The sequence below is a fragment of the Aulonocara sp. 'chitande type north' Nkhata Bay genome, linkage group LG2, assembly GCF_057382095.1.
Source record: "Aulonocara sp. 'chitande type north' Nkhata Bay isolate Kocher_YH1m ecotype deep benthic linkage group LG2, A_spYH_male_GT1.1, whole genome shotgun sequence".
In the NCBI taxonomy this organism is placed as follows: Eukaryota; Metazoa; Chordata; class Actinopteri; order Cichliformes; family Cichlidae; genus Aulonocara; species Aulonocara sp. 'chitande type north' Nkhata Bay.
The window spans coordinates 17,543,588-17,555,820 of NC_141345.1; the positions used below are offsets into that span (position 1 = coordinate 17,543,588).

At 40.6% G+C, this 12,233-nt stretch overlaps 1 protein-coding gene across 3 annotated transcripts in view; it reads left to right on the plus strand.

Moving 5' to 3' along the window:
* The window catches only part of gabra2b (gamma-aminobutyric acid type A receptor subunit alpha2b), a 45,424-nt gene that overhangs the window by 28,408 nt on the left and 4,783 nt on the right, over positions 1–12,233 (plus strand). For all 3 annotated transcript variants that reach the window (XM_086306457.1, XM_086306476.1, XM_086306465.1), the window contains 2 exons: positions 10,208–10,360; positions 10,895–11,097. In XM_086306457.1, coding sequence (XP_086162583.1) covers positions 10,208–10,360; positions 10,895–11,097 — 356 coding nt within the window. The remainder of the gene's footprint in view (positions 1–10,207; positions 10,361–10,894; positions 11,098–12,233) is intronic.

Below are 12,233 nucleotides of genomic sequence, written 5' to 3' on the forward strand. Positions count from 1 at the left end.
CATTTGACTAAGTCAATGACTTAGGCACTTATGCTATGAAGCTAACGATTTGATGATCATGCAAGAGTTTGAGAAATTTGCTCCTGTGGAGGATACTGACCTGAGGGTTATCACCTGCAGACTTTAAAGGTACACTTAAGGAAAGAGTGGGTGGTTTACAAAGCTTTGCTGTGGAGTTGGATGTCTTTTGTATGAGCCTGAGCGTGGAGAGTGAGTCCCCCTTTTCTCACAAGATGTTCTACTTTTTTCATTTCTGGAACTTTTTCATGCTGGAGCTTCGATGTATTTCAGGATAGAGTAGGTGAAAGAATTGAAGGAAAAACACAAGATCTAAACCTGTGTTCTTGTATCAAAGTCTAAGACCATATTTACTGAAATATGTGTGATCGTTCTGCTTTTAATAGAAATAAAAAAGGACTAGGTCTTCCTTTCTTTCTTTCTTTTTTTAATTAGTCAGCAGTGAATTTAAATACAGGCTGAAATTATAGCTGCAATGTTGGGTTTTAGTTTGAAGTTACACCGGAGAATGAATATGTGCATGCTACTGCATCCCTGAGTGTTCCACCAATGTTCCCTTTAGGTATCAATTACCAGTACACAGTATTTCCCCAGTGACTGAAATCCCCCATCAAGGGAATCCCTTCTGCAGTTTTATTATGTAAGAATACCCTTACATGGACTAAATTTTCCTATATAGGTTAAATGGTGTTTGATGCCTTGGTGGAAGGCAGAATGCCTGCCAGTGGCTGTTTCTCTTGTTTAGCTAGTCACTCCACATTATCTGATTGGCTGACTTTAAATTAATCATTCATTACTAGTGTGTCAGTGTGTGGTGTAGCGTACTTGCAAACTAGGTCATTTGGCACGAACTAATGCACTCTCTGGCTTTACAGAGACGGACATCTTGCATAAGCCTGAGAATATACCAAGACACTGTTACAAGAATCTCACAATTCAAAATATATGTTTGTTGTCTCAGGAACATCTTTTTGTTGAATGCATTATTCATAAAAATCCAAGCCTGAGCAGAGCTGAATGTAGTGATGCTTTACTTCACACACAGTGTGGAAAGTATTGTACTACTAAAGGACAGCTTAACTAAAGTGTTTTTTCTTGTTTGTTAAAATGCCTAAAATGCTTTCCCCTTCCCCCACACATCCAGCCAGTACTGATTAAAAATAGCATTCATTTAGAGTTGTTTCTGTACATTTAGCAAATCACATACTCTTAGCTCTTAAGGGACTCCTGGGGGGTACTTCTGGCTCTTTAGCTGCTAAATACTCCACCATGTTCATTAGCAAGCTGCTAACGTCATCATTTTGTTGGTTTGTTGCTGGGCAACTTGTAGTTTATGGTGGCTTCTCTGCTGATACCAGCTGCAGGCATACAGCTGTCAAAAACACTACTAAATCAGTAGCATTGTGAGACGCCTTGTAACTCACTAGTTAGAGCATGCATCCCACGTACAGGAGCTCATACCTTAATGTGGCATGCTTGGGTTTTGATTTACTGTACTACCCCACTCCCTCATCACGCCTCCTGTGTTATCTGTAACTGCTGCTGTCGAATAAAGAAAAAATAAGAGTAAAATTGTGGCTTTTAAAAAGTGTTAGTTTTGAGGCTCAGCATATTTTATTTTGGCGAGTGACCATATTTGGAGAACAAAATAGAGCAGACATATTAGTAGCTAATGCTGGCTATCTAGCTTAGCTAGGTAGTCAAAGGGACACTAATAATGCTAGGGATCCTCCTGAAGGCCTCTTGTTGTAAAAAGCTTCCAAGTTGTATGAAAGTGTATGGCCTTGTTGGTGACCCCTTTAATCAATTTTCCGTTGACTTCATGAGTTCAGTCTCTGTATTCAGGTCATACTGATAGGAATTTTTTGTAATATAAGGCACACTTAAAATCCTTTAATTTTCTCAAAAATCATCAACGTGCCTTATAATCCAGTGCGCTTTATGTATGAATTCTAGTTGTGCTCACTGACCTCGAACTGATTTTATGTGATACACGGTGCTCAAAAATCTGTCAAAAAATGCTTTAGTACGACTTTGGTAAGCTACGAAGCCGCACTGCTTGATGGATTGTTGGAAATATTACCTAGTCAGGAACCTCGCTGAGTAATCTGGGTCCAAAACTCCGTCAGCTTCAGGTCAGGTCCCAAAGTCAAACGAACACTGCGACATCACTGAGAGGTAAAAACTGCTGCTTTATCAGGTGTAACAATTAAGTTTAACATCCAGGTATCTGTGAAAACAGAATTTATTAAATTTAACGGAGTTAAACATGATATAGCATATTCTGACTGAGAGATTTCTGAAACAAATTAAAATGTACAGCTCTGCTATCACTTCCGACATAAATAAAGACAGAAAACTAAACAGCAGTGACGTTTGTAGCGTTGCTGAAGTTGGGCTAGCTGGTATATAATGATGTGCTCAGTGTTGCCAACTCCTCAGTAAGGAAAATCGCTATTGGCTGTCCTAAAAGTCGCTAGAAGTCGCTAAATGATGTCATCGCCTAATTTGCATAATTGGTCATGCTAATGTAATTGCAACCTACGTTGTTGGAGAGAGAAATAACGTCGTGGAAGAGAGATGAAGTGAGTCCTAAATGCATTTAGAGTTTATTTAGAACTACAAATTAAATTTCTTTTAGCAGTTATTGGTTTTTTTTAATGTCACAATTCCAACCCTGCTCCTTTATCCGGGCTTGGACGAAATAGGCACTCTGGTGGAGTTACTTTGTGTGTGTGTGTGTTTTTAAGTAGTTTTAAACCTTGTGATCCACAAAACAGCATAAGAGTAAAAGAAGAACTGACTGCGTTACAGTCAGTGCGGGAGCAGTGGCTTTGCTCATGTGCGATTCATTTGCAGTTTGGACGCACAGGTGTGAACATCTTCTGCAGTGATAGCAGCGTGGGGAGGACTATCCTCCGCCTGTGAGCACTTTGGCACTCGAGGTGCCCACGGCAGCAACCGCTGCTTGTTGACAGTAGGAGTGATACTTGCGTTCACGTCAAAAAGTCGTCATATATAAGTCTCCAATAACACCAGAAAAAGTTGCCAGATTTGTCGCTAGTCGCTTTTTAGAAAAACAAAGTCGCTAAGGGGGTCTGAAAACTCGGTAAAAACACTGGATGTGCTACGTGATCGCTAGCGTCACAGCTATGTTAGCATAACATAAACACAGTGAAGCTGGAGGATGAACGCTAACTTTTTTCCACTCAATAAAAGTTAACGTGAGGGTTCATGATGGTTAGGGACAAATGCAATCACGTGGCAGGATGTTGTAAACGGACCAAACTTCAGTCAGGAAAACAGCTGAGATAATCCAGCCACAATACGAGGTTAGTCGTTAATGTACTGCAACTACATGGGAATAGAACAGCTGCCAGAGAATTCAACATTAATGAATCAATGTTACAGAAGTGGAGGAAGCAAGAAGAATGAGTTGAGTAAAGTTGTTTCGCTTAATGCGCCTTATGGTCCAACAAATACAGTAGGCTAATTTTAAGGTTATTATTAGAGTCAAAAAAGGGAGAATATCCAGGATACGCTCACTGGGTAAAAGTATGTCAGTCGTGTTGTGATATTTTGATACCATGGTAGCATTTGCTGAGTATTGTTTTTGATGATATTATACAAAGGACCCTGTTTCTGCAATGCCCTTTGTTTGAACCTCATCTCCTCTTGCTGTGTCAACTGAAGATTTTATGGTGTGAAAGTAGATACTAAGGTTGGAGGGAAAACACCAACAAATCACTCTTTTACTTATCACTCCCTTGCAGAAGATGTTTCTGGGTTGTGTCAGAACTCACGGATGTAGGAGACTTCTGTATAAGATTTATAGGCCTTGTGAGTGCATCTTTATTGCCCTTGCTGAACAAAGGATTCCAACTGTCGAAGGACACCACCCCACCCAGTGGGCAGGGTCTGAACTGAAACTTGTTGTCTGCCTATAAAATCTGCTGCACAAAGAATAAACTTTGAGTTAGTTTGGGATGACAATTTAGAACAGTCTCCGCGTCTTTTTGTTCTTCCAAACTGCTCCCGGTACCCCGGCCGGTGCCGTAATCAACCGTTGATCATACTTGAGAATATTTTAATTGTTATAGGTTAAAGGATGAACTCTGATGATGAAAGCCCACGCCTCAGAGAAACCCGGAATGGAGTTTCTTACAAGTCAGAAGTATTTGGCCAATAATGTACGGTTTCTGTCCATTGTGTCATTTCATGGTAATTTTGCAGAAAAACAAACAATATTTCCCATTACTCATTTCTTACACTGAATTTTTTTTTATTTACGCTGCACCTACAGTTTAATTATTTCTTTATTTCCTGTAATAACATCATTTGCTATCCCTTTATTCTAATGTACTTATCTAATTATAGATAACTATAATTGCATATTGTAATAAAAAAAATACTGAAATTCCATTCAGTTACAGGGGAATTACAGCCTTAGTCGTGGGCCAAATTATAAAATGTTATCAAAATGTTATCCTTGCCTGGAAAACCATTCAGTCTGACCAACATGATGAATGTATAGCATCAGTTGTTCGAATAGTATTTCTATAGCATTTCCAAATAACACATATTCCTTCAGTTTCCTTTGTATAGCACGTTCCCAGAGACTGAGGTGTTCTCATCCATTTAGAAGGGAACATTGTTTCCTACACTTGTTTTGTGCTTCAGTGGGCAACAGTGACAGCGCCAGAGTGGCGCTGTCACTTGGTGTTCGCTCGCTTTGTGGTAGAGTATCACTTCCTGTTCCTGCTCAAACACAGTGGTGTTTCTGAGTAGCTTTTCTGCTTAGCAATTTAATTAAAATCTTTTGATACATTCCTTTTCATAGTATAATCTTCATGTGCTTCATCTGAAGCACCCTTTCTGTGTACTCACTACCTAATTTATAGCCAAAGTATTCACTCACTGTCTCTGTACTGTTTTGCTAGCTTAGCTTAGCTCATAGCCGACTCGTTAGCACCATGGCTACTTCACCTGTCCCTCCTGCACTTTCCTGCTCATTGTGTCAGATGTTTAGTTACTCCTCGGCCTCCTTTAGCAGTAATGATATCTGTAACAAATGTAGCATATTTGTAGCTCTGGAGGCCAGGATTACTGAATTGGAGACTCTGCTTCGCACCCTTCATTCACCCGTAGCTAGCCAGGCCCCTGCAGCTGGTGCAGCCGAAGATAGCGTAGGCCCCGCTAGCTGTTCCCCGGCAGACCCCAAGCAGCTGGGGAAAGAGGGCGGCTGGGTGACGGTGAGGAGGAAGCATAGTCTTAAACAGAAGCCCCAGGTACACCACCAACCTGTTCATGTGTCTAACCGTTTTTCCCCACTCGGCGACACACCCGCCGGGGGTCAAACTCTGGTAATTGGTGATTCTGTTCTCAGACATGTGAAGCTAGAGACACCGGCAACCATAATCAATTGTCTTCCAGGGGCCAGAGCAGGCGACATTGAAGGAAATTTAAAACTGCTGGCTAAGGGTAAACGTAAATACAGTAAGATCATAATTCACGTCTGCTACCCCCCCAAAAACCCACCTCCCTTGAGACCGTGTCAGCTCCCAAAAAGACAAAAAACAAACTAAAAACCAGCAATAAACAACTTAAACATAAAAAATTACAAAGAAAGAACAATACAGTATCCACATCTGAACCAAAGAGTAAAACAGTGAAATGTGGATTATTAAATATTAGGTCTCTCTCCTCCAAGTCTCTGTTAGTACATGACTTAATAATTGATCAACAAATCGATTTACTCTGCCGTACAGAAACCTGGTTGCAGCAGGATGAGTATGTTAGTTTAAATGAATCAACACCCCCGAGTCATTCTAACTACCAGAAACCTCGAAGCACAGGCCGAGGGGGCGGTGTGGCAGCAATTTTTCACACCAGTCTATTAATTAACGAAAGACCAAGACAGACTTTTAATTCATTTGAAAGCCTGATGCTTAGCCTTGTCCAACCCAGCTGTAAAACTCAGAAACCAGTCTTGCTTGTTATCATCTATCGTCTACCTGGCCTTACACAAAGTTTCTGTCTGATTTCTCAGTTTTTATCTGATTTAGTGCTCAGCTCAGATAAAATAATTATTGTGGATGATTTTAACATTCATGTAGATGCTAAAAATGACAGCCTCAACATGGCATTTAATCTGTTATTAGACTCAATTGGCTTCTCTCAAAATGTAAAAGAACCCACCCACCACTTTAATCACACTCTAGATCTTGTTTTAACATATGGCGTAGAAACTGAACATTTCACAGTGTTTCCTGAAAACCCTCTGCTGTCTGATCATTTCCTGATAACATTTACATTTACAATAATTGATTACACAGCAGTGGAGAGTAGACTTTATTACAGTAGATGTCTTTCTGAAAGCGCTGTAACTAAGTTTAAGAATATAATCCACCCACTGTTATCATCTTCAATGCCCTGTACCAACATAGAAGGGAGCAGCTATCTGAACGCTACCCCAACAGAGGTCGATTATCTTGTTAATAATTTTACCTCCTCACTATGTACAACTCTGGATACTGTAGCTCCTGTGAAAACTAAGGTCTCTAATCAGAAGTACCTGACTCCGTGGTATAATTCTCAAACATGTACCCTAAAGCAGAAAACTCGTAAGCTGGAGAGGAAATGGCGTGTCACAAATTTAGAGGATCATCATTTAGCCTGGAGAAATAGTTTGCTGCCTTATAAGAAAGCCCTCCGTAAAGCCAGAACATCTTACTATTCGTCACTGATTGAAGAAAATAAGAACAACCCCAGGTTTCTCTTCAGCACTGTAGCCAGGCTGACAAAAAGTCAGAGCTCTTTTGAGCCAACAATCCCTTTAACGTTAACTAGTAATGACTTCATGAACTTCTTCACAAATAAAATTTTTATCATTAGAGAAAAAATTACCAATAATCATCCCACAGATGTAATATTATCTACAGCTACTCTTAGTACCATTGATGTTAAGTTAGACTCTTTTTCTCCAATTGATCTTTCTGAGTTAACTTCAATAATTAATTCCTCCAAACCATCAACGTGTCTTTTAGACCCCATTCCTACAAAACTGCTCAAAGAAGTCCTGCCATTAATTAATTCTTTAATCTTAAATATGATCAACCTATCTCTAATAATCGGCTATGTACCACAGGCCTTCAAGGTGGCTGTAGTTAAACCTTTACTCAAAAAGCCAGCTCTAGACCCAGCAGTCTTAGCTAATTATAGGCCAATCTCCAACCTTCCTTTCATATCAAAAATCCTTGAAAGAGTAGTTGTCAAACAGCTAACAGATCATCTGCAGAGGGATGGCTTATTTGAAGAGTTTCAGTCAGGTTTCAGAGCTCATCACAGCACAGAAACAGCTTTAGTGAAGGTTACAAATGATCTTCTTATGGCCTCTGACAGTGGACTCATCTCTGTGCTTGTCCTGCTAGACCTTAGTGCAGCATTCGATACTGTTGACCATAATGTCCTATTAGAGCGATTAGAACATGCTGTAGGTATTACAGGTACTGCGCTGCAGTGGTTTGTATCATATCTATCTAATAGACTCCAATTTGTACATGTAAATGGAGGGTCCTCTTCACACACTAAGGTCAATTATGGTGTTCCACAGGGTTCAGTGCTAGGACCAATTCTGTTTACATTATACATGCTTCCCTTAGGCAGCATCATTAGAAGACAGCATAAATTTTCACTGTTATGCAGATGACACGCAGCTCTATCTATCCATGAAGCCAGGTAACACACACCAATTAGTTAAACTGCAGGAATGTCTTAAGGACATAAAGACCTGGATGGCCGCTAACTTTCTGCTTCTTAATTCAGATCAAACTGAGGTTATTGTACTCGGCCCTGAAAATCTTAGAAATATGGTATCTAACCAGATTCTTACTCTGGATGGCATTACCTTGGCCTCCAGTAACGCTGTGAGTAACCTTGGAGTCATTTTTGACCAGGACATGTCCTTCAACGCACATATTAAACAAATATGTAAGACTGCGTTCTTCCATTTGCGCAACATCTCTAAAATTAGAAATATCCTGTCTCAGAGTGACGCTGAAAAACTAGTTCATGCATTTATTACTTCCAGGCTGGACGACTGCAATTCATTATTATCAGGATGTCCTAAAAACTCGCTGAAACTCGCTGAAAAGCCTTCAGTTAATCCAAAATGCTGCTGGGACTAGAAAGAGAGAGCATATTTCTCCTGTTTTGGCTTCCCTTCATTGGCTTCCTGTTAAATCCAGAATTGAATTCAAAATCCTGCTCCTCACATACAAGGTCTTAAATAATCAGGCCCCATCTTATCTTAATGACCTTGTAGTACCATATCACCCTATTAGAGCACTTCGCTCTCGCTCTGCAGGCCTACTTGCTGTCCTTAGAGTATTTAAAAGTAGAATGGGAGGGAGAGCCTTCAGTTTTCAGGCCCCTCTTCTGTGGAACCAGCTTCCAGTTTGGATTCGGGAGACAGACACTATCTCTACTTTCAAGATTAGGCTTAAAACTTTCCTTTTTGCTAAAGCATATAGTTAGGGCTGGACCAGGTGACCCTGAATACTCCCTTAGTTATGCTGCAATAGACATAGGCTGCCGGGGATTCCCATGATGCATTGAGTTTTTCCTTTCCAGTCACCTTTCTCACTCACTATGTGTTAATAGACCTCTCTGCATTGAATCATATCTGTTATTAATCTCTGTCTCTCTTCCACAGCATGTCTTTTATCCTGTTTTCCTTCTTTCACCCCAACTGGTCGCAGCAGATGGCCCCGCCCCTCCCTGAGCCTGGTTCTGCCGGAGGTTTCTTCCTGTTAAAAGGGAGTTTTTCCTTCCCACTGTCGCCAAAGTGCTTGCTCATAGGGGGTCATATGATTGTTGGGTTTTTCTCTGTATTTATTATTGTGCGATCTACTGTACAATATAAAGCGCCTTGAGGCGACTTTTGTTGTGATTTGGCACTATATAAATAAAATTAAATTGAATTGAATTGAACATGACAGGATTACTATCTTCATGCTATAATTGTCTTCCCTCTAAGTGAAGTGATCCCAAGCTTTTCCAGAGAAGACTTATCAGCATCCATATCCTTGCTTGTACATCCCCTTCCCCCATTCCACAACACAAGCACCGGACCGGCATGCAAATTAAATTACAGAAGATACAGTGCTCCATAGAGAGTACTGACAGTGCACTCGATTCCTCCAAATTCCTGTGCTAGCACGTATGCCTGTGTCAAAGACAGAATAAGTCTTCACGTAACTGCTAGAAATACAAGCAGCACATCTACAGTGCTATTAAAGAAAGAGAGGGAATATTACAAAAAAAAATCTTTGGGGATTATTCTGTGGAATTGATATCCCTTCTACCCCCTCCTTCCCACTGCTGAAAAAGACTTTCCTCTTGCCAAGTGGCAGCGTATATCAAGGCCTTCATTTCAAAATCATAGCAAATGAGCTATGTTTCTCTGTTCTGTTGCCATTGGTAACACATCTTTTTCTTTCCATGTCTAATCTGGGCTTCTCTTTGAGATATCTTCTGTTTGAAAAGACTGCCTGATACTGCAGCACTGGCACGGTTTCACCGCCTTGTCAGCTATTAGGCTTTGCTTGGTGGCCGGTAACTCTTACTGCCTACTTTTGCATGTGTTGATGGATTATTACTGTATATCCACTGTGCACTGCTGACAGTTAATCTATGTTTAATACTGCTTTGTTGTCTTAAAGCTTGAGATATAAATATAATATTTTAACAATGTGAATTGCATAAATATACAGGCACAGGAAGGCGTGGGTTTGCACTTGCATAGCTAAATTGGAGTAAGAAGATATTGTTTCTACTTGTGTGGGTTAAAACACTTGACACACTCATTCATCATGGCCCTCACTCCAGTTTTACTATTTTTACACTGATAGATATATAGATGAAAGAAAAGTGTTTTCATTATGAATAATAACCCAGTTACCAAAGTAATAGATGAAAGTCACTTAACTTACCTTTCTTCCCCATTCTGATGATCAGCAAGTCATCTTGACTAAGTCTAGATACCTAAATGCACCAAGTTGAATGAGGAGTTGAAACGATGTACTTAGAAAGTGGCCAGTAAGAGTATATGTTTGATGACAAGAAATCAGAGTGAATCAAGAAGCTGAATTCTTTGCATCATGTAATTAAACCTGATTCTCGTCTCCAGGTGAATATACAGTGATGACGGCTGAATTTCATCTGAAGAGGAAGATTGGCTACTTTGTTATCCAGACTTACCTCCCATGCATCATGACAGTCATCCTTTCCCAAGTGTCTTTCTGGCTGAATAGAGAATCAGTGCCAGCTAGGACTGTGTTTGGTAAGCATATATGACATACATGATGATTGTTAGCACCAGTGTAATTTGAGCTGACTGTTGTAGATGCTGGGTTTTATGCATGTGCTGCAATGGCAGTAAGACCTTCCCCTAGTTTTGTCAAAAATTAACACTGAATATAGGGAATTGTTGGAAGTTAATGGGAAATTCTGTGCAAAAGAAAATGGAATAATGAGAAGGGGGTGGGGGCAGTTCTTACAGGCCCCACTGCTTTTAAATCCAGTTGGCTACGCTACTGCTTGACCTGACTGTAAGCCAAGTGAAAGTAATATTAGTGACTCATCACTGGTTAGCTCACAGAAAGAAATAAAAACACCAAATCTCCTGAGCTCCAGAAGAAATATTAAAAGTTATACGAAATAAGAAAAAATAAAATGATTTTCTTTTCATATGCCTCACTTTGTTCCCCTGCTTCATTAAAGTATTGTGTAGCAGAATGTGTATTACAGTAGAAAAAACCTTAATAAACATTGCCAGAGCTCATATTATTGGCTATCTGCTTGTGTGTGTTTCCAGGTGTAACTACTGTTCTCACAATGACAACTTTGAGTATCAGCGCAAGGAACTCCCTGCCTAAGGTCGCCTACGCCACTGCCATGGACTGGTTCATCGCCGTGTGCTACGCCTTCGTCTTCTCCGCTTTGATTGAATTTGCTACTGTCAATTACTTCACAAAGCGCGGCTGGGCTTGGGATGGAAAAAGCGTGGTGACTGACAAGGTAATGAAGAAGAAAGCGCATCCTCTGACAGGCTCCGCCTTCAAAGAGAATTAATTAGCATTGTACTGTATGCTGAAGGAGGCAGTGCTCAGAGAGCTCAGAGAGCTTTGAAGGCATTTGTTGGAAGCAAAGGGAAACAGCAGTAATGGCCTCTTTAACCTTCCAAGAGTGGAGCCAGAATGCTGCAGCTACTGAGAACTAATAATAAAATCACTCACTCTGAGGCTCAGCATATCGATAAAGAACATAAATGCAATCAGGTGTTCATCCCCCCTGGTGCTAATAGGTGCCAAACTCAGCCTAGGAAAGGTGAATCCCATCAATGGTCAGATAATGTGTAATTCTTTTGACACGCTTTAATCACAGAGAGCCCTTTCACGTACACTTTGGTCCAACATGAAGCCCCCAGTCATTCCACAAAATCCTTTTTTTACCCTTTATAGCATTTAGTCGAGCAAAACCATACATTCAAATTACAATCCCTATATCAACAGGGGGCAGAAAAGTTTTAAGAACATAAAGTGATAAGGGATTTAAATTTGTAAATGTTGGGATGTGACAAATGTGGCTTACCTCCACAGAAATAATAGGAATAGGCAAAAATAGCTGGTTAGTATTCTGAGCAGTGTGTCTGATTCTTTAAAATTCAGTCTGTCGAGTACAGGCTCCATTAGTCATGAGAAGATGGGTCTGTGTGTTTTCTTTTTCTTTCGGCTGCTTCCTTCAGGGTTCAGCGGATCATCTGCTTCCATCTCACTCTATCCCTCACATCCTCTGTCCATCCACTGTCACACCAACCCTCTGCTTGCTCTCCATGAACTTCTTCCTTGCAGCCTGAGCTGTTGTGCTCATTTCTCATCGTGTCCATGCTGGTCGCTCCCAGGATCTTCAATATCTTCAACTCTGTCACCTGCATTTTGGCCCCCATCTTTTTGTCAGTGCCACTGTCTTCAAACCATACATTAGGGCAGTCCTCACTACAATTCCCCAGAGGTTGAATGTGCAACACCTTCGACCTTTGGGCAACCATTTTTGATTGTGTGGGTCATCTGGTGAGAGGCAATGTGTCTCCAGCCAATCACCATCTGATTCAGACTGACTGCAGTCACTCTCAGACAGATTGGTGCAGGTTTGTA